The sequence below is a fragment of the Vulpes vulpes genome, chromosome 9 (genome assembly GCF_048418805.1).
Source record: "Vulpes vulpes isolate BD-2025 chromosome 9, VulVul3, whole genome shotgun sequence".
Classification (NCBI taxonomy): domain Eukaryota; kingdom Metazoa; phylum Chordata; class Mammalia; order Carnivora; family Canidae; genus Vulpes; species Vulpes vulpes.
The window spans coordinates 78,259,466-78,279,590 of record NC_132788.1 but is presented as its reverse complement, the minus strand read 5'-3'; the positions used below and the strand labels follow the sequence as shown (position 1 = coordinate 78,279,590).

Here is a 20,125-nt window from a genome sequence, read left to right as displayed (position 1 = left end):
CGGGGTTCTGGGATCTGGCCCTGCATCCGGCTTCCCACTCAGTGTGGGTCTGCTTGTCCCTCCTTGACGCTCCCCCCCCCATGTTCTCTCTCTCTTAAATAAATAAAATATTTTAAAAAGTTATAAAAAAGTAGAAATGAACTGCAGTGGGGTAATATTGGAGGACCTATGCTAGATGGAGTGATCAAGAAAGCCCCCAAGGAGGTGACATCAAACTAAGACATAAAATATAAGAATGCACAAGACATTTTGCTGAGCAGAGGAGAAACTTCAGAGGGAGCAGCATGAAGGAAAACCCTCAGATGGAAAGAATTGAGGGTGTTAAAGTGGTGGCTGAGGCCTAGTGGGAAAGGGTAGTGGCAGGGAGTTATATCGGAGAGGTAGAGAAAGTCAGCTGAGGTGAATCTTTGTGGGCCATGGAAAGGATTTTGAATTTTATGTGAAGCATAATGGAAGCCATTATTACAAAGTAGTTCAGCAGTAGAGTGGGCCTTTTTTTGTTTTTTTGTTTTTTTTTGGGTTGGAAGTATCTTTGAGGCAGGCTGAACGCTCCTTGGGGAGTGTTGTTTTGCTTAACACTGTTTTACCAGTGCCTGACATTATATAGGTACTCAGCCTTATGTTTTGAATGAATGAAATGAAAGTCTAAATGATTGCTGGTCTTGAAATTCAGATTCTGAGTATTAAACGAGACTGTCAGATATGCAATACAGAACCTGGCATTTAGCAGATATTTTAATACTCCCTTCCTAAAGCTTCATGAGGAGGATTGAGGGTTGTAGAGTAGAGGAAGGGAAGAGTCACTGGGATATTAGTGTTCATTTGGAGCAGAGTAGGCTTTTCAGAAGAAAAAAACCTCAGAGTACAGTGACAGGTACATACTTTCAGGAAAGCAGTGTGGAACTAAGTGTTAGTAACCTAAAGATGTTCATAACATTTAACTCAGTGGAGATAATAGAAAGCCACTTAAAAGTGAAACACAGGAATGATTAGGTAAACTGTAATGGACGCATTTCATCAACTATTCAGGGGCCATTAACAACAGTGCTATAACATGGAAAATACTTAATACAACACTACACTACTACTAACACTAGGTACATCTGTTCATACTTAATTAAAACATTCACTGTTCTCATTAAAAAGGGACTATTGAAAAGAAGGGACTATTGAAATTTCTAATACAAAATAGTTTTGAAGTAGCATTACTTTTTCTCTTCCAGTTTTTTTAAAATATAAAAATCTACTTTATATTTTTAAAAACATCACATCCTGTACTACATCTCTTTTCCTTCTTGCCTGACTCTTCTCTCCCCTTCAATACTTAACTATTTCATTGTCCTTGTAGTTCATGAATTCATCTGGCTTGTTACTTGGATGAAACCAAAAATATCCTACTCTAGTTACTTTTAACCAGTCCTTGTTTACAAGAAAAAGAACCTTGGCAAGTGTGGACTTTACGCAGTGTAGAGTATGGGCAGTCCTTTGCGTGGTAGCCTGAGTTGTCAAAATGTGCAAGTGGAAACCTTGCAGAATGGTCTTTATAACTGATGAGAAAGTGTATGATCCTTTAATGACCTCTAAAAATTCTTGTCAATGTTAAATGACAGACTCTTACTGTTCATCAGAAATGTATAGAAAAGTGAAAAAAATAGTAAAGCTAATATTGAGAGCATTGTAATTTAAAGCATTAGAAACCAAGGATTTATTTCTTTGTGAAGAATGTGTTAAAAGTAACTTGACCAGTGCTGGTCTTCTAGTCAGATAATTTACAGTACAGAACAAGCATCTCTTTTATGCCTTAGCCAAGTGTCATAATATTTACTAAGTTTGGATCAACTTCCAACATTTTATCCTGTGTGCTTTTTTTTTTTTTTAAGATTTTATTTATTTATTCATGAGAGATGCAGAGACACAGGCAGAGAGAGAAGCAGGCTCCATGCAGGGAGCCTGACGTGGGACTCAATCCTGGGAGTCCAGGATCACGCCCTGGGCCAAAGGCAGGCACTCAACCCCTGAGCCACCCTGGCGTCCCATCCTGTGTGCTTTCAACGTTAGGAAATACCTCTGAGAGTTCATTTAATGGGAAGACTTTTGCTGGCATCCCTTCCTCTGGGACATCTTTTTTTTTTTTTTTTAATTTTTATTTATTTATGATAGTCACAGAGAGAGAGAGAGAGAGAGAGAGGCAGAGATACAGGCAGAGGGAGAAGCAGGCTCCATGCACCGGGAGCCTGACGTGGGATTCGATCCCGGGTCTCCAGGATCGCGCCCTGGGCCAAAGGCAGGCGCCAAACCGCTGTGCCACCCAGGGATCCCCCTCTGGGACATCTTCATCCTCTAGAGTATCTCGGACACCAGTGTCCCTATTCCCATGGCTGGCTATATCTTGTAAATTTATATTTGATTTTCACTTTCAGTGTTACCACTTTTCATTTATTTGCTGCACTTTCATCTTTGTTGGCCAGTTCACTCTTTTGATTATCTATTTTTGGAAGACATCTCTGTGTTTACTGTAATTTCATCTATGGTGTTGGTAACTTGTGTTACTTGTGGGAATTGAAATTCATGCATGTTGTTACGGTGTAGCGCAAGGACTGTTTGCTTGACTCTTTTCTTTTTAAATTGTGGTTTAGTGAGGTGGTTCTGAAAAAGCTTTTTCATAATCTTCATGTAGTAGTATCTTCTCACTGGGCCCGACCTCCTGAGAACCCCTGGCAGAGTATGACTTGAGGGGAATGGCGGGGGTTATAGTTGCTAGGGCTTGTTAGGTGGGGTGAGAAAACAGAAGAAAAGAATGAAGTATTGGACATACTTCAAAGGAAGTTTTTGATGTTCTTTGCCACATATTTTTCCTTTCTGGAAATTGCCTCCTACTCTTAAATTTGGTGTAAAGGGAGGTTACTATCCAGTGATGAAGTATTATCTCCAGATCTCTTAGGAATTGGGAATTATGCTTCCACATTCTCTAGGTTGCTTTTGTGACTTTTTTCTTTTTGGCATTTAAGTCAGAGCAAGGAGGTCTTTTTTGCTTCTTTTTGTGTTGAGCAGTCACTTAGACACAAGTATATTCTGAATTTTGATCAGTTAGTGGAGCATGCAAGGCACCCTTGGAGACCACCAGTTATCTAGGACCACAGTTGAGAACCGCTGCTGCAATGGAGGCCTTTTTTCTTGTCTCGAGTACTAAAAAGATGGGACCACTTTTCTTTTCTCATTTTTCTTTCGGTATAAGTGGGGTTGCTGGGAGAGTTTTAGTATTTGGTAATTGTAAAAGACTTGTTAATGTGCTTTTGTTACCACTTCCCAAATAAATGCTACATGTAGAAATAAAAATTTAATACTGAAAATTTATAAAGATTTTGAGTAGTATTAGTGAAATGTCAAATACAGAAAAGATAAAAATTGCACCCATAGCTTTTCCACCTCCACAAATTAGGTAGCTTTTACCCGTTCAACAAGACATACTTGTCAGCCTTTGGGACTTGGAAAGATTGCTTTGAAGCCCTCCTGAGTTTGCAGTCATTTAGGAGGCAGACCTTAAAAGGAAGATAAAAATTAGCTGTGTAGTGGCAAGGAGTGATTAAAAAGTAACCATTTACTGAGCATTTTAACATGTGCTTATGCAATTTTTTGATAGCCCAAGTCCTATAGTTACAGTTTTGTATTTTGCTTCTAAAAAATTCACCCAGGGCAGCCCGCGTGGCTCAGTGGTTTAGCACGGTCTTCGGCCCAGGGTGTGATCCTGGAGACTCGGGATCGAGTTCCGTGTCGGACTTCCTGCATGGAGCCTGCTTCTCCCTCTGCCTGTGTCTCTGCCTCTCTCTCTCTCTGTCTCATGAATAAATAAAATCTAAAAAATAAAAATAAAAAAATTCACCCATAAATTCAAATCTAATGGTCATAAAGAAATTTGAATATAAATATTCCTCAAGGGCAGCACTGGTGGCTCAGCGGTTTAGTGCCACCTTCAGCCCAGGGCGGGATCCTGGAGACCCGGGACTGAGTCCCATGTCAGGCTCCCTGCATGGAGTGGAGCCTGCTTCTCCCTCTGCCTGTGTCTCTGCCTCTCTATGTCTCTCATGCATAAATAAATAAAATCTTTAAAAAAAAATATTCCTCTAGTTTTCTAAGTTGGTGCTGACTTGTTCCTGCCATGCATTGCATGATTTGGCTTTGTGTAGAGTGTGTCCACAGGCAATTCTTGTCCAGAGAGCTGAGTTGGAGGAGACATTTAAATAATAATTACTAATGAAAGACTTGAATTTATGTATTCTCTCTATAAATTTATGAAATTTAATACATGAACATATTCTTCCATCTTTGTTAAGTCTTTTTTTATGGCTTCTAATATTGTCACGTCAGAAATACTGCATCAGGAAACTTTGTAGGATATTTATAGTAACACACTAAAAATAATAATTCATGCTTAATGATAAGTGATTGAGGCTGGTGTTTTGCTGTTTTTACTGGTATTTCCAGTTTTTTATTACAAACAAGCATATAACAGGGTTATTAATTATATTTAATTCTCATTTAATCTCAGTTGTGAAAAACTCTATGAAGTACAGGTACTATTTTCCCCATTTCATGTATGAAGAACTATAGACTTAGAGTGAAATAGCTCTGCTAAGGAGATGCAGTTGAGATTGAAGCTAGGTCTGTCTGATGTCAGAACTATGTTTTCAGGCAATATTTAATCTGTACGAATTTCTGAAGAAATGGAAGGATACTCAAGTCAAATTTTAGAACCATTACTGTGTTCTTGAGAATAGCCTCACTAAACAAAAATGAAGTGACACAGCCTTTTCCATCAGGAGGTAATGATAAACAGGATTTCTGGAGAAGTCACCCTAAGTAGACCACAGAGCTGTCAGTGTCAGTGTGGAATGCCTGCAAGTATAGTAGTAGATAGATAGTGCTGGCTTTCTGTTGTCACAAGTGCTCCAGCAAACCACAACAGGAACAATCAGTGAGTGATTTACTCTTTTTCTTTGGAAGATGTGATTTTTTTTTTTTTTAAGATGTGATCTTTTGATAAAGTTCTCATCATCTCGCGTTTCCTTTTGGTTCAAACCAGCAAACAGGTGCAGAAGCCCTGCAGCTTAGGAGGTTCTGGGTTAGATATTTAGGAGGGCAAAGGTGACTGACCCTGCTTCTGGTCTAAAGGATCTTAATGTCAGGTCAGACATAATGGTTAGCTAGTACTGAAAGTGAATATAGACGGAGTTAGTTGGGGAAGTCAAGGAAGTGGTACTTAATTCTGACTGGGAGCTTGTGAAAGACTTTAGGAGGGATGTGGCATTTGGTCACAGCTTTCATAGTGGACAGGACTTTGGCAGGTGTGTATGTACGTACGTACAGTGGTGGGGGGAGTAGGTGGTCTGCTGTAGACAGGAAACAATGGGGATAGGAGGGACATCCCACACTGAAAGAAAAGCTCAAGCAGGAGGGCAGAAGTGAGAAGTATAAGGACAGGTTCAGGAAACAGATTGGATGGGGCTCACAGTCCATAAGAATATGAAAAATGAAGCCAGATACATTGTAGTGTAGGGCTCATGGGTCAAGGCTCTTGTTACCCTGTAGGTGCTGCCTATATACCCCATGCAACCAGGGAATTAAGTTTTTTTGTTTTTGGTTTTTTTTGTGGAGCAGTATTCATTTTGACAAGCTTCACTTTTATATGTTTATAATACTCATTACAAGACCAGAACAGTACAAAAATTAGCAAGATACTACTCATCCCAAATTTCTTTCCATAGAGGAAGTGACTTGTAGCACTTCAGTGTGTATGGTTCTAGACTTCTAGTTATGCATATATATACAAATCAATACACATTTCTTTGAAAGGTGAGATCATATGGGATATATTGTTTGATAGCTTATTTGATTAATTTAAAAATATAACCTATGTTTCTGTGCCAGTGCGTTCAGATTGACCTCATTCTTTTAAAGGTTGTGTAGAAAAAGAAATACATAAGGGTTGTGTAGCAATCCATTACTCAGAGATAACATAATTTATCTAACAAGTCCCCAAGGATGGACCATTAGGTTATTTCCAGTTTTTTACTGTTACAAATAATGCTGTAGTAAACCATCTTGTATATTTATGCACTTAATTCTGTGGAAGAAATATTTAGAAATAAAATCATGGGATTGGGGCTTTATAATTTAAAATTTTCGTTTTGCCAAATTGTCCTTCAGAAGACTATAATAATTTGTTTCCCTTAATAGTGCCCATACCTATTCTTCATATTTTTAGCCTTTTCTGATTTATGGGGAAAAGTTTTAATTTGTTTTTATTTGATCATTAATGATGGGGAAACATATTTATAATTTTGTTGGCTGTTTATATTTTTCTTTTGGGAATTGTGTGGTCCTGTATTCAATTTGTTTTTAATTTGATATACCTTTTGAAGGTTGATTTATAGTAGCTTCTAACATGGGTGATAGATAACTTATTAGGGTCATTGATTTTTTAAAGATTTTATTTATTTGAGAGCGAGCGAGGGAGAGTGTGAGCTGGGGCCAGGGAAAAGGAGAAGCAAGCTCCCCTCTGATCAGGGAGTCAGACGTGGGGCTGGATCCCAGGACCCTAGTATCATGACTTGAGCCAAAGGCAGACGTTTAACAGACAGAGCCACCAGGTGCCTCTCAGTCATTTTTTTTTTAACTTCAATATTTAAAAAATTGTTATAGTTGCTAGCTTTTTTTTAAATAATAAATTTATTTTTTATTGGTGTTCAATTTGCCAACATACAGAATAACACCCAGTGCTCATCCCGTCAAGTGCGTCCCTCAGTGCCCGTCACCCATTCATCCCCATCCCCTGCCCTCCTCCCCTTCCACCACCCCTAGTTCCTTTCCCAGAGTTAGGAGTCTTTATGTTCTGTCTCCCTTTCTGATATTTCCTACCCATTTCTTCTCCCTTCCCTTCTATTCCCTTTCACTATTATTTATTTTCCCCAGTGAATGAGACCATATAATGTTTGTCCTTCTCTGATTGACTCATTTCACTCAGCATAATACCCTCCAGTTTCATCCACGTTGAAGCAAATGGTGGGTATTTGTCATTTCTAATGGCTGAGTAATATTCCATTGTATACATAAACCACATCTTCTTTATCCATTCATCTTTCGATGGACACCGAGGCTCCTTCCACAGTTTGGCTATTGTGGACATTGCGGCTATAAACATCGGGGTGCAGGTGTCCCGGCGTTTCACTGCATCTGTATCTTTGGGGTAAATCCCCAACAGTGCAATTGCTGGGTCGTAGGGCAGGTCTATTTTTAACTCTTTGAGGAACCTCCACACAGTTTTCCAGAGTGGCTGCACATTTCGCATTCCCACCAACAGTGCAAGAGGGTTATTGCGTGGGATGCATGAGTGGCTCAGCAGTTGAGCGTCTGCCTTTGGCTCAGGCGTGATCCCAGTTCGGGGATCGAGTCCCACATCGGGCTCCCTGCATGGAGCCTGCTTCTCCCTCTGCCTGTCTCTGCCTTTCTCTCTGTGTCTCTCCTGAATAAATAAATAACAGCTTTTAAAAAAATAGTTATTGCATGCCTACTGTGTACTGGTGCTGGGAACATACTGGTTAGCAAAATAGATATGGATCTTAGAGTCTGATGGGACTGTAGAATTAAAAAGTTGTGATTAGCATGTGCAAACAAGAGGGTCTAAGCCTAGACTGGCAGATTTGGGAGCATATGTACAGTCCTAGAAATGAGTAAGATCAGATGATTTGGAGGAAAAGAGAGCAATGAGGTGGCAAGGAGGTGCCAAGCAGAGGGCAATGGCAGTGGAGTTGAGCGGTAGATGGGGTCCTGAACTTTCAGAACCTTGTAGGCTGTCCTATGATTTTGTCCTTTATTCTTAGGGCTCTTGGAAGATTTGGGAGACTTATAGGCTGGAGAGTGGCTAGATGAAATTGAAATTTGCATTTCATGAAAATGATGCTGCCATTAGCGTGTAGGGGCCAGGAGCATTGGCAGGAGAGTGAATCAAGGTGGGGAAGAAGACAAGGATGCCAGGAAACAGGCAGCACTTGTCAGAGGCAGAGTCACTAGTGACTGCTTTGTTGTAGAGAAGACCAAGGAGGGATGTTCCTCAGGGAAGCCTTAGCATTGTTAGCCAGTGGCCTGTGATGATTTTGTTTAGCTAAATTAGACAGGTAGTTTGGTTTTATCCTGTAGCTGAACAGCAGTGTTTTTTTCCGTTATTTTGCCAGCCTCCTTTTGAAAAAGAAAGGTTCAATAGTACGCAGTCTTGAATTTTTTCAACTCCCAGAGTAGTTTCTTTTCTTTTTTTTTTTTTTTAAAAATTTATTTATGATAGTCACACACACACACACACACACACAGAGAGAGAGAGAGAGAGAGAGAGAGGGGCAGAGACACAGGCAGAGGGAGAAGCAGGCTCCATGCACCGGGAGCCCGATGTGGGATTCGATCCCGGGTCTCCAGGATCGCTCCCTGGGCCAAAGGCAGGCGCCAAACCGCTGCGCCACCCAGCGATCCCCCCAGAGTAGTTTCAAAGCACTCATTAGATACTTCCTCTCTACATCCTGTAGCACTTTACATTTATTAAGTTAGAGGCATATTTTATATCAAAGTTTCAATAAATTGTTATGTTATAGTAAGGCTTGCTGGTTATCTGAGATATGTTCTGTATATTTGGCTTTTGTCTAGTTCTTTACTTACAGTTTTCAGTGTAAGCTACCACAAATCTTGAAACTAATTATTTGCCTGATGACAGAGTGAGAGTGAGAGAGAGCAAGCCAGAGCAAGTGCATGCGAGTGGGGAGGAACATGGGGAAGGAGAGGGAGAACGAATCTGAAGCTGACTAGGAGTTCAGCCCAAAGTCTGACTCAGGGCTTGATCCCAGGACCCCTGAGATCATGACCTGAGCTGGAACCAAGAGCCAGAGACTTAACTGAGCCACTCAGGCACCCCTTTCCCTACCTTTTTGATAAATGATCATAAATAAAACAAGTTTCTCAGACCAAAGAATAAAAGAATTTGACGGAGTTCCTTATATTCAACTGATGTTGGCTTATGCATTTTGAATATAATTATGTGCATAACAGTATTACATGTAAAATTAGCAGTCCCAAAAGTTTTTGTTTAAATCTTAAATATGTTGCTGTGTGGCTAAAATATATCAGTATTTTTTTCTTTTTCCTATTTTTTATTAGCTGTTTTGTTCAATTTTTTTCAGTCTTATGAGTTTAAATGACATTTGAGTTACAGAAGTTTGAAATCTGCAAAAGCAATTAGTAACTTCTGATTCGTGTTTTACTAGATAAACAGATTGAATCTGGTTATTTTATTCTCTGAAGGTAAGAATTCTGATGAAAGAAGGGTTAGAGAATCAATGCATGCAAAGTAGCCAAATAGATTAAAAGACTAATTAACTTATTGATTAAAATTTAGCAGTAGATAGCATCTCTCTGAACCCTCTCTTAAGATTAAAGAGAAAATTAGAATGAAATGCAGCATGTTTATAAAGAATCTAGTCCTATCAGACTTCTCCAGTGGGATTTTTGTTTTCCTTGTGTTTTGAAAAAATGAAGAGGCATGAGCAATATTTTATGTACTGAATTTTACAAAATCCTTTAAAAATAATTGAGAAGAATATTGAAAAAGATTGACTCTTTTTTTTTTTTTTTAAACTTTCCTACTTTACTTACGAACATATTCCAGTGACTTAGAAAAGGCTGTCTTTATTTCCAGAAAGAAATCCCAGTTGTCATTCTTTGTGGTTTTCTTCTGGCATATCTCTGTGTTGTTTTGGTGACATCTTTTTAGGTCATTCGCAGAGTAGACCTTTGTGGTCTTTGAGGTTTCAAAGGTTTCATGTCTCTCAGGCCGATCACATAGTACAGTATTAATATTTATGGCAATGTACTTTCCTGCTTCTATTAAAATAGTTTTTAATTATGTACCTGTCCTAGTTCATTACTGGATTTCTCATCAGAGTAATTTCATTGTTGTGGTGAACTCTTGCACTGGTTTTATGTGAGTGGTAAGTAGAGCATAGTGTTTGCTATGTACTAAGCTTTGTACTGCCAGAGCATTTTGTGTACCCAAAGGATGGAAACAGTACATCATTTTGAACTTTGCCTGTATGTTTGAATAATACTGATTTTATTTTTCTGTATCTTAGTTTTTAATATGTAGTTTTAATATATATATATATTTTACCTTTTGAATAGATAATACATTCATGTTCAAAATCCAAAAGATGAGAAAAGTTAGTGATTCATTAAAATTATTATATAGCAACCATATTGAGTCTTTTTCTCTTTGTGATTCTTTTTTCCCAAATTTTTTTTACTTAATTTAAAAATTATCAAGGAATTTTTAAATATACATAAAGGAGAGTGAATACCACAGGAGTCCTTAGATGTATGGATCTTAAAATACAGATCTAGATTCCCAAGGACCATTACCTATCTCAGGGTGGAAGTCTCTCCCCAAAAAAGTCTTCAGTTTTACTATGCATTTGTTAAAAAGACAAAAATACAACAATTTGGTTGATAGGGAAAGATCAGCAAGATAAATTAAGTAATAAAAGTGATGTGCAGTACAGTACATATTGTATATACCTTTTAAAGAATATATGTATTTACATTTGTTTATATATACCTAGAGTAACTTCAGAAGGATACAGTAAGCAACTGGCAGAAGTGGTTACCTGAGTTATTATACTAGGGAAAGAGACTTTGAACTCTTAACCTGAGATTGCTTGCTTATTTTTGAACCATGTGGAAGTATTAAAAATTTAATTTGATTCATTTTAAAAATAAAAATGTACTTAAATTACAATTTAAGAATATAGCACAACAATGGTTATTTCCCCAGGAAAATCTATAAAATTAGGTAGAAGTTCCTTTGACTTTGCCAAATAAGCTGTGGACTGATCAGTATGAGAAATAGGCTTTAAAAATTACTTTTTTCTTATCCTTACCCCAAATGGCAGAGAGCTTATTCAATTGTAACCTCCTTTCTTTTCTTTTCTTTTTTTTTTTTAAGGCTGGTGGGGTAGCAGGTGTTGCTGTTGACTTGATATTATTTCCTCTGGATACCATTAAAACCAGGCTGCAGAGTCCACAAGGATTTAATAAGGCTGGTGGTTTTCGTGGAATATATGCTGGTGTTCCTTCTGCTGCTATTGGATCCTTTCCTAATGGTAAAAATTATATTGATATTCTCATTGCCAGAAAGCCAAGATAATGAGATTTATCTCCAGGATGGTATATGATGTTACCCCACATAGAATTGCTCATGTGTTGTAGCTTATCTCTTGAATTTATTTTCTATTCATTAACCCATTGCTTTTGTATCAGCTAGTGCTAGAGATCCCATTCCACTGTATTTGTCAACAATATATGCAATCTTTCTAAAATGGTTTTTCTTGTTAAAATTCGCAGTTAGAATCTTGAAAATGTTGTTCTAATATTGGTTGTCATACCTCAGAACAGTGGTTCTCACCCTTGTCCACACATTGAAATCTCTTGGGAAGCTTTAAAAAAATACTGATGGCTGTATCAGCTCCCTAAGTTTAATTGGTCTGGGCTTTGCCTGGGTATCAGGGGGTTTAGTCACTTCCTAGGTGATTGCAGTATGAGGCTGAGTTTAATAACTACTGCCTTGGAGATTCTTTTGGAGCACATGAACCTAAGAGGCCTTAAACCTTTTCTGTCTTAACTAAATTGCTCTTAGATGATGCAGCCAACTCCACTAACCTCCTCTTGGATATCTCCTTTAGGTGTCTTGCTTTTGTTGTAGTTTGGAGTCACATTATATGATTTATGGCGCTCTTATGTTGTAATCCATATAATCTGTTTTATTTAATCCATTTGTTGATGTACTTTTTTCAGATACTTATCTCATTTTGCTTACTGATGCTTTCAGTGGCACTCTGAAGCAAACCAAACAAACAACCACCACACACACATACACACTCTCTCTCTCTCTCTCTCTCTCTCTCTCTCTCTCTCTCACACACACACACACACACACAAAATTATAGAACCTCTGGTTCTAGGAGATTTTTTTTTTCTTTTTTTCTTTTCTTTTTTTAAATTATTATTATTTTTTTATTTATTATTTATGATGGTCACACAGAGAGAGAGAGAGGGGCAGAGACATAGGCAGAGGGAGAGGCAGGCTCCATGCACCGGGAGCCTGATGTGGGATTCGATCCCGGGTCTCCAGGATCGCGCCCTGGGCCAAAGGCAAGCGCTAAACCGCTGCGCCACCCAGGGATCCCCCGATTTTTTTTTTTAAGATTTTATTTTATTTCTTCATGACAGACAGAGGGAGAGAGAGAGAGGCAGAGACACAGGCAGAGGGAGAAGCAGGGTCCACTCAGGGAGCCTGACCTGGGACTCTATCCTGGGTCTCCAGGATCATACCCCAGGCTGAAGGCGGAGCCAAACTGTTGGACCATCAGGGCTGCCCTCTAGGAGATTCTTAAACTCTGGAATTTGATTTCTTTTTTCTTGGGATAATTCCTGAGTAATTCTTTCATGTTCACCTGACATTTAAATACTCATTTATGTTCATCCAGAACATAGTATTCACATAAAGATTGGTAGTACAGAGAGAAAATAGTGTTTTGCTTGTTTGGTTTTTCTCTCTTCTTCCCCCTCCCCTAGTAGCCCTTAGAACAGCAAACTGGCTTTGAGGTTATCCTTCAATTTTCACTTGTCTAAATACTTTTAGTAATTGTAGCAAGTTATTAGTGAGCACCTCTGTCAGGTATAGTTCTTCATGGGGGAGAGATGCAGCTGATCCTAGATTTTTTTTTTTAAGATTTTATTTATTTATTCATGAGAGACACAGAGAGGAGAGAGGAGAGAGAGAGAAAGAGAGAGTGAGGCAGAGACACAGTCAGAGGGAGAAGCAAGCTCCATGCAGGGAGCCCGATGTGGGACTCAATCCCGGGACTTCAGGACCATGCCCTGGGCCGAAGACAGGCACTAAACTGCTGAGCCACCCAGGGATCCCCAGTGATCCTAGATTTGATCATAATGTGGTCACCTGAAGAGGTTAAAAAAGTCCTGATGGGGATCCTTGGGTGGCTCAGCAGTTTGGCGCCTACCTTCGGCCCAGGTCACGATCCTGGAGTCCTGGGATGGAGTCCCGAGTCGGGCTCCCGGCATGGAGCCTGCTTCTCTCTCTTCCTGTGTCTCTGCCAATCTCTCTCTCTCTCTCTCTCTCTCTCTCTCTCTCTCTCTCTCTCTCTCTATCATGAATAAGTAAATAAATAAATCTTAGAAAAAAGTCCCGATGCCTGTGTTGCACTTTCAGAGACGTGATTTCACTGATCTCAAGTGTGGCCTGGGCATTGGAGTTAAAAAAACAAAACAAAAACTTTTTATGGTATTTCCTTGATCATTCTAAAAGTTCTTTTTCTCTTACAAATTTCACAGAGGAATTAGTGTTGGTAGATGGTAGTATTAGCAATAGTCCATGGAGTACATGGTGCTTTTAGGCTCACAGGACTATTTTAGATTCTTGCCAGCGGGATTTAATGTACATGTGGTTTTGAACTTTTGCATTTGTGAGAAAATGCTTTTCTTGCTCTACTTCTGTTTTTTTTTTTTTTTTTTTTTTCCCCCATCCACAGAACATCAGCAGATATATGATGCTGGGTAGATAGTCAAAGTCCCTGTGTTTCAGAAATGGCCTTTTTGTTATTTTCTGTAAATTTTGGTTGAAGTTTCCTACGTGGCACCTTTTTTTTTTTTCTTCTTTAACTCTTTGTTAAGGTTCTAGTCCGGGTACAATACACCAATGTAACATTCCATGGCTGTAGACTTTTCTGAGAACATATAGTGGTCCCCCCTTATCCGTGGTTTTGCTTTCAGCGGTTCACTTACCTGTGATGAACTGTGGCCCAGAAGCAGCTGATCCTCCTTCTGATGCATCATCAGAAGTCAGTAGTAGCCTAATACTATGTCACATACCTACATCATTCATCTTACTTCATCTCATCACATAGGCCTTTTATCATCTCCCATCATCACAAGAAAAAGGGGTGAATACAGTATCGATATTTTTGAGAGACCACATTCACATAACTTTTATTACAGTGTATTATAGTTCTGTTTTATTATTATTGTTCATCTCTTACTTTGCCTAAATGATAAATTAAACTTTGGCATAGATATGTATGTCCAGGAAAAAATGTAGTATGTATAGGGTGTACTATCCATCATGTCAGTCCCGCGCTGGAGCCCTCCCCTGTGGATAAGGGGAGACTGCAGTATTCTGCAGTGGTGAAGACTTGGGGAAGAAGAGGACTAAGGGTTGAAAAAGGAGGAGACAGAAGGCCCCTATTCAGGTTCTTTACTTCGATTTAGAAGGGAATGTAGAAAAACCATAGGTTTTTGTTTTTAAAAAGCCAGAAGAGACCTAGGTATCAGCCCAATTTCTGTTCTTTGTTGTAACTTGTCCAGAGCCTCACTTGGAACCTTGTGACATCATTTCTAATTAGTTGGGTTTTCTTGGGTGTCATCTGGAGAATTTTGGGATTTACATTTCATTTTGTTTTGTTTTTTGTTTTTTAAGTAGGCTCTACACCCAGCATGGAACCCAAAGTGGGGCTTGAACTCTTGACTTTAGATCAAGACCTGAGATCAAGAGTTGGTGCCCGTAGGATTTATATTTCTTTCTTTTTTTTTTTTTTTTAAGATTTTTATCTATTTATTCATGAGAGACACACAGAGAGAGGCAGAGACATAGGCAGAGGGAGAAGCAGGCTCCCGGCAGGGAGCTTGATGTTGGACTCGATTCCGGGACTCCAGGATCATGCCCCAGCCGAAGGCAAATAGATGCTGAACTGCTGAGTCACCCAGGCATCCCAGGATTTACATTTCTAGAAGATTTTGTGTATCACAAAAGTGGCAATATAATCTGAGCAGGTTGAAATGGTTAACCAGGAAAACCTAGGAACTTGTAGCACTTTCTTCCTTCCCCTGTGGTTTGGGTGGGAGGGTGAAATGTGTAACAGGTGGAACTTACTGCTGATTGCAGTTAAGGAAATTCTAACTGTACATTTAGTGAGTATGCTGAAGTAAGGAAAGACTTATTGAGAACCACTGTGGGATTAAGGACCTATGTTAATTATGTAAAACTGTTTGCATTGGTCATTACTCCTTTAGGGACAGGAGTCCTCATTTGGCCCAGTGTTTCTATTTGTTAGCAGCCTGAGGAGAGTTTAAAGGCTTGTTGACTTTAACAATGTAGAACTGATTTTTCAGTATGAAGCTCTTTTTCTAAGTGTTTTAGACTTTACTATGATTTTGTTCAAATGTCCTTCAAAAGACGAATGTGTCTTTCATTTATCTTTCATGCCTTATCTTTTAAGAAAGTGATAAACATCTTTTGATTAACAGTACATAGCAGGTTTTAAAGCTGTCTTGTGCCTAAGATAAGTTTGTGGTGATAGTGGGAGCTTTTTTGAGATTTGATTTTCAGTTGTAATTAAATAGTTGATTATTTCCTTGATGTAAAGGTGAGATGATATAGCAAAAAGTAGCCATAGTTATTTTGAGTGAACAGCAATAAAACATTATCAAATAGATATTTTATTTAAAGTATATATTTTCAGTCTTAACCTCTTTATAAATCAGCGTAGCTGATTGTTCTGTTTTATGTAACAGTAATTAGGATCACAGAAATTTGTATCTTATTCTAGAATGGTTACTAAAAAAATATCAAGTGACTTATTACTACAAAATGATGAATGCTAGGTTCGCTGTTAGGCTTCCTCAGAACTAGGATCATGTCTTCTGCATTTTTATAAATCCAGGATTGGGCATATAATATGGGCTAAGTAAATTCTGCAAGAGTGTGGCAGGGAGGAAGAGTATGTGTTCACCTATTATCGTTATCTCTTACAATTTAATAACTAGTGTTGTAAATTTTTTTTGAAAAACCTAATTCTTAACAGTTTGAATATATATTTAAACTTTTTGAAAGACTGGCTTGTTTTAAATTTCAGCTGCTGCTTTTTTTATCACCTATGAATATGTGAAATGGTTTTTGCACACTGATTCATCTTCATATTTAATGCCTGTGAAGCATATGTTGGCTGCCTCTGCTGGAGAAGTGGTAAGTAACAAGTTATGTGTGTAAAATACTTACAGAAACCATGCATATATCTTTGGTGCAGATAATACTTTGATTTTTAAAAGATAATTCTTATAAGTTATGAAAGTCTAAAACACCAATAAATGTAAATGGATTAAATACGATAGTTAAAAGATAGAGTCTAGATAGAATGAAAGAAAAATCCAGCAATATGCTATTTTCAAGAGACAGCCTAAAACATATTTATACAGAAAGAATGAAATAAAAAAGATGGAAGTAGATATCCATGCATATTGTGATGGCTTTGTGTTGTGTCAACATAACTGAGCTGGAACTCTTATTTCCTAGAACTCCCTTTCCAGGATCATTCCAGGTTATGCTGGCTATAAGAGAAACTAGCACAAGATTTGAAAGGTGGAAATGAAGCAATAGTTGTGTTGATGCTTACAAGGTTGGTGTTAGAATCTGGTCTACAGCCTCTCCAGTTCCTACTGGAACTTCCTACTGGATCCTTCAGCTTCTCTAAATTCTGAGACAGATGTGTGGGCTCTGCAGTGAAGAATGCTAGTTTATACTACAAGTCACCCACATCAGTGAGGTTGGTGAGAAACAGATGGGTCAGTTTATCCTTTGTCCTTCCCCATTTCACATCATTTCATCCTTCCCCCTGCCTGCCCTCTGATTTCTGTCCTAACGCTAGATGTAGAAGTGACTATTCTACATAACCTGCTTAATCAGCTCCCACAATTACAGTTTACACCTATAATAATTCTTTATTCTTATCGCTGAAGAAGAGCTGATAGAGTTATGTTAGTGTCAGGCAAAAAAATCCCCGAAAGCCAAAAAACAAAGAGACTATCATATAGTGATATAAAGAATAATTCTCTTGGGAGATGCAATAAACTTGATATAATCTCAAAATATAAAGGAGACATTGCCAGAAGAACAAGGAGAAATGACTAGAAATGTAATTTTTTAAAATTTAATTTTTCGCATCATGATAATTGTACTCTTTAATCCCATCCCCTATTTCACCCATCCTCCCACCCACCAAAACTATAATTTTTGTTGGAGATGTTAACTTCTATCTGTAAAAATCTTAAGACCAGACAGGCAGAAACATTTATTGAGACCATAGAAGATTTGAACAAGAGAATGACAAGATGGGGCTAATGGATATGTGTAGAGCTCTGCACCTAAGAGTTGAAGATTATTTACTTTTTTCTAGCATACTTGGAACATGAATAAAAATGTATGAACCAGTAGTACAACAAAGTGAATTTCACAAGTAAAGACAAGGTTGTACAGATCATTTGGTGTCTGATCATAGTAGAATAAACTTGGAAAGCAATGACAAGATAGGCAGTCCCTCTCTCAATACTATTGTGTTGATATCTGTGTCTGTCCTTATGTCGGTACCACATAGTCTTGATTACTGCAGTTTTGTGCTAAGTTTGGAAATTAGTAAGTACGAGTCTTCTACCTTTGTTCTTTTCTATCAAGATTGTTTTGCCTATTCTGGTCTCTTGCATTTTCATGTGAATTTTAGAATCAGCTTATCAATGTCTGTAAAAAAGGCAACTTAGATTGTGATAGGGATCACATCAAATCTGCAAATCAATTTTGGAGACAGCTGCTATATTAAAAATACTGAATTTTCCGATGTATAAATATGTGGTGTTTTCCCACTTATTTAGGTATTACTGAATTTTTTTAAACAGCGTTTTGTAGTTTCAGAGTATAAGTTTTATACTCCTCTTGGTAATTTATTCCATTTATTCTTTTTGGTGCTATTCTAAATGGAAATTTTTAAAAAATTTCATTTTTGGGGCACCTGGGTGACTTGGTTGAGTGTCTGCCTTGAGTGTCTGCCTTCATGATCCTGGAGTCCTTTAATAGAGCCCCATATTGGGCTGCCTGCACAGTGGGGGGTCTGCTTCTTCCTTTGCCTCTCTGTACCTCACATCCCTTCCTTGTGTTCTCAATCTTGCTTGCTCATTCTCTCAAATAAATAAATAAAATCTTTTAAAAATAAAATTTCATTTTCCTTTAGTTCATTGCTACATGTAGAAATGATTTTGTTTTCATATATTGATCTTGTAACTCTGGGGAACTCATTAATCAGTTCTAAAGCTGTTTAGTGGATTCCTTAGGATTTTCTATACCTGAGGTCATATTCTCTGCAAATAGAGGTAGTTATACTTCTTTCTTTTCAGTCTCTATGCCTTCTATTTTATTATTATTTTTTGCCTAATTAACCTGGCTGGAAGCTCTAGTACAGTGTAGAATAGGAGTGGCAGGAGTGTGAGTCCTTACGTTATTTTCTGATCTCAGGAAGGAGGTCTTAGTGTTCCACTATTAAGTATGATGTTAGCTGTGAGGTTTTCATAGATGTTCTTTATCAAGTTGAGGAAGTTGCCTTCTGTTCCTAGTTTGTTGGATGAATTTTTTTTTTTTTTTACATTGTGAAGGTTGCATTTTGTCCATGTTTCTGTTCATCTATTGAGGTAATCATGAGACTTTTGTTTTTTATTTTGCTGATATGCTGTATTACATTAATTGGTTTTCAAACATTAAACCACTCTTGCATTATTGGGATAAATCTCACTTGATCGTTGTATATAATACTTTTTACTTAGGGCTAGGTTTTGTTTACTGAGGACTTCTGTTTCTTTATTCATAAGAGATAAAAGTCTATACCTTTTATTGTGTCTTGCTAGTTTTGGTATCAAGGTAGAACGGGCCTCATAGCAGGAATTGGGAAATGTTAAGATAATTTAAAAGAAATATATAGTCAAGTTAATTATATCATTTTAGTTGATGAAAACATATCAGATTATATCTGGGAAATCCAGTAGAAAAGGAATTATGGGCAAAAGTCTGTTATACAGAAAAGCAGTATCCCTCTGTGTGATAATATGAATTGTTGAGGTTATGATGTTTGATAAAGACAAAAAGATGATCTCTGCTCTTTGTTACTTTTGTGTCTTAAAAATTTATTTTCTTGTATCTAGGATATATAAAACCCCATACATTTTCATTACTGTAAAATGAGTTTCTTTTTTTAAGAATTTTAATTCTAGTATATTTAACATACAGTGTCATATTAGTTTCAGATGTATAATACTCGGGCTTCCCGAGGGGAGCCTGCTTCTCCCTCTGCCATTTATTCTCTCATGAATAAATAAATAAAATCTTTAAAAAAATGATTTTTCAGAACCCAAATTAAGTCTGGATTTTTAAAAAAACTGCTTTCATGATTTATTGAAGTTACAAAAGTGATGGGACCAGCAGTGAGTGTATTGATTTCTGAGTGGCAGGGAACACAAGTGGTAATTCTTTCATGAGCCATGGACCCCTTTAGGAATCTAATGATTGGCTGTCTCTCCAGGAAATTGAATGCATGAACATTTTGCATAGAATTTCTGGACATTTTCATTTCCTCTACTCTTACTCGAAGTAGGAACTCCCGTGCTTGAAGTGTACTGGAAAATTAGCTCAAACTGCAATTTAAAAGCAATTTATACTTAATTTAAAAACAATCTTTTAACCTATTATCCCAGGTTTAGATTTTTTTCTGTGATTATGTTCTGATTTTAGAACCTCATTATATGCTGTATTTTTTGAGTATATAAAAGAATAACAAGTTATGAGAGTTTCAGTGCCTCTCAGAATGTGAAACTGTCCTTGTGACAGCTCTTGCCTCATTATTTTTGAATTGCATGTTGGTTAAGCTGAAATATTCTCATAAATTCAGTATTTAGTTTATATTTTATAGCATTTTGCTGAAAACAGGCAGCAAAAAGAACCTGGCCTCTTATTTCATCTCACATGGGGCCATCTTGCCTGAAAGCTAATTTGCCATGTCAAAGGATAGGCTTTCTTAACATTTTTTTTTAAAAGATTTTATTTATTTATTCATGAGAGACACAGAGAGAGGCAGAGACATGGGCAGAGGGAGAAGCAGGCTCCCCTCGGGAAGCCCGATGGGAGACTCGATCCCAGGACCGTGGGATTATG

General features: G+C 37.8%; 1 protein-coding gene across 5 annotated transcripts in view; it reads left to right on the top strand.

The window, feature by feature from the left end:
• Positions 1–20,125, top strand: part of SLC25A26 (solute carrier family 25 member 26) — a 129,510-nt gene that overhangs the window by 2,554 nt on the left and 106,831 nt on the right. For 4 of the 5 annotated variants that reach the window (XM_072720502.1, XM_025985037.2, XM_072720503.1 and 1 more), the window contains exons 2-3: positions 11,036–11,192; positions 16,017–16,126. In XM_072720502.1, the coding sequence (XP_072576603.1) occupies positions 11,036–11,192; positions 16,017–16,126 (267 nt within the window). The remainder of the gene's footprint in view (positions 1–11,035; positions 11,193–16,016; positions 16,127–20,125) is intronic. The other variant, XM_072720504.1, reaches the window with a different exon arrangement.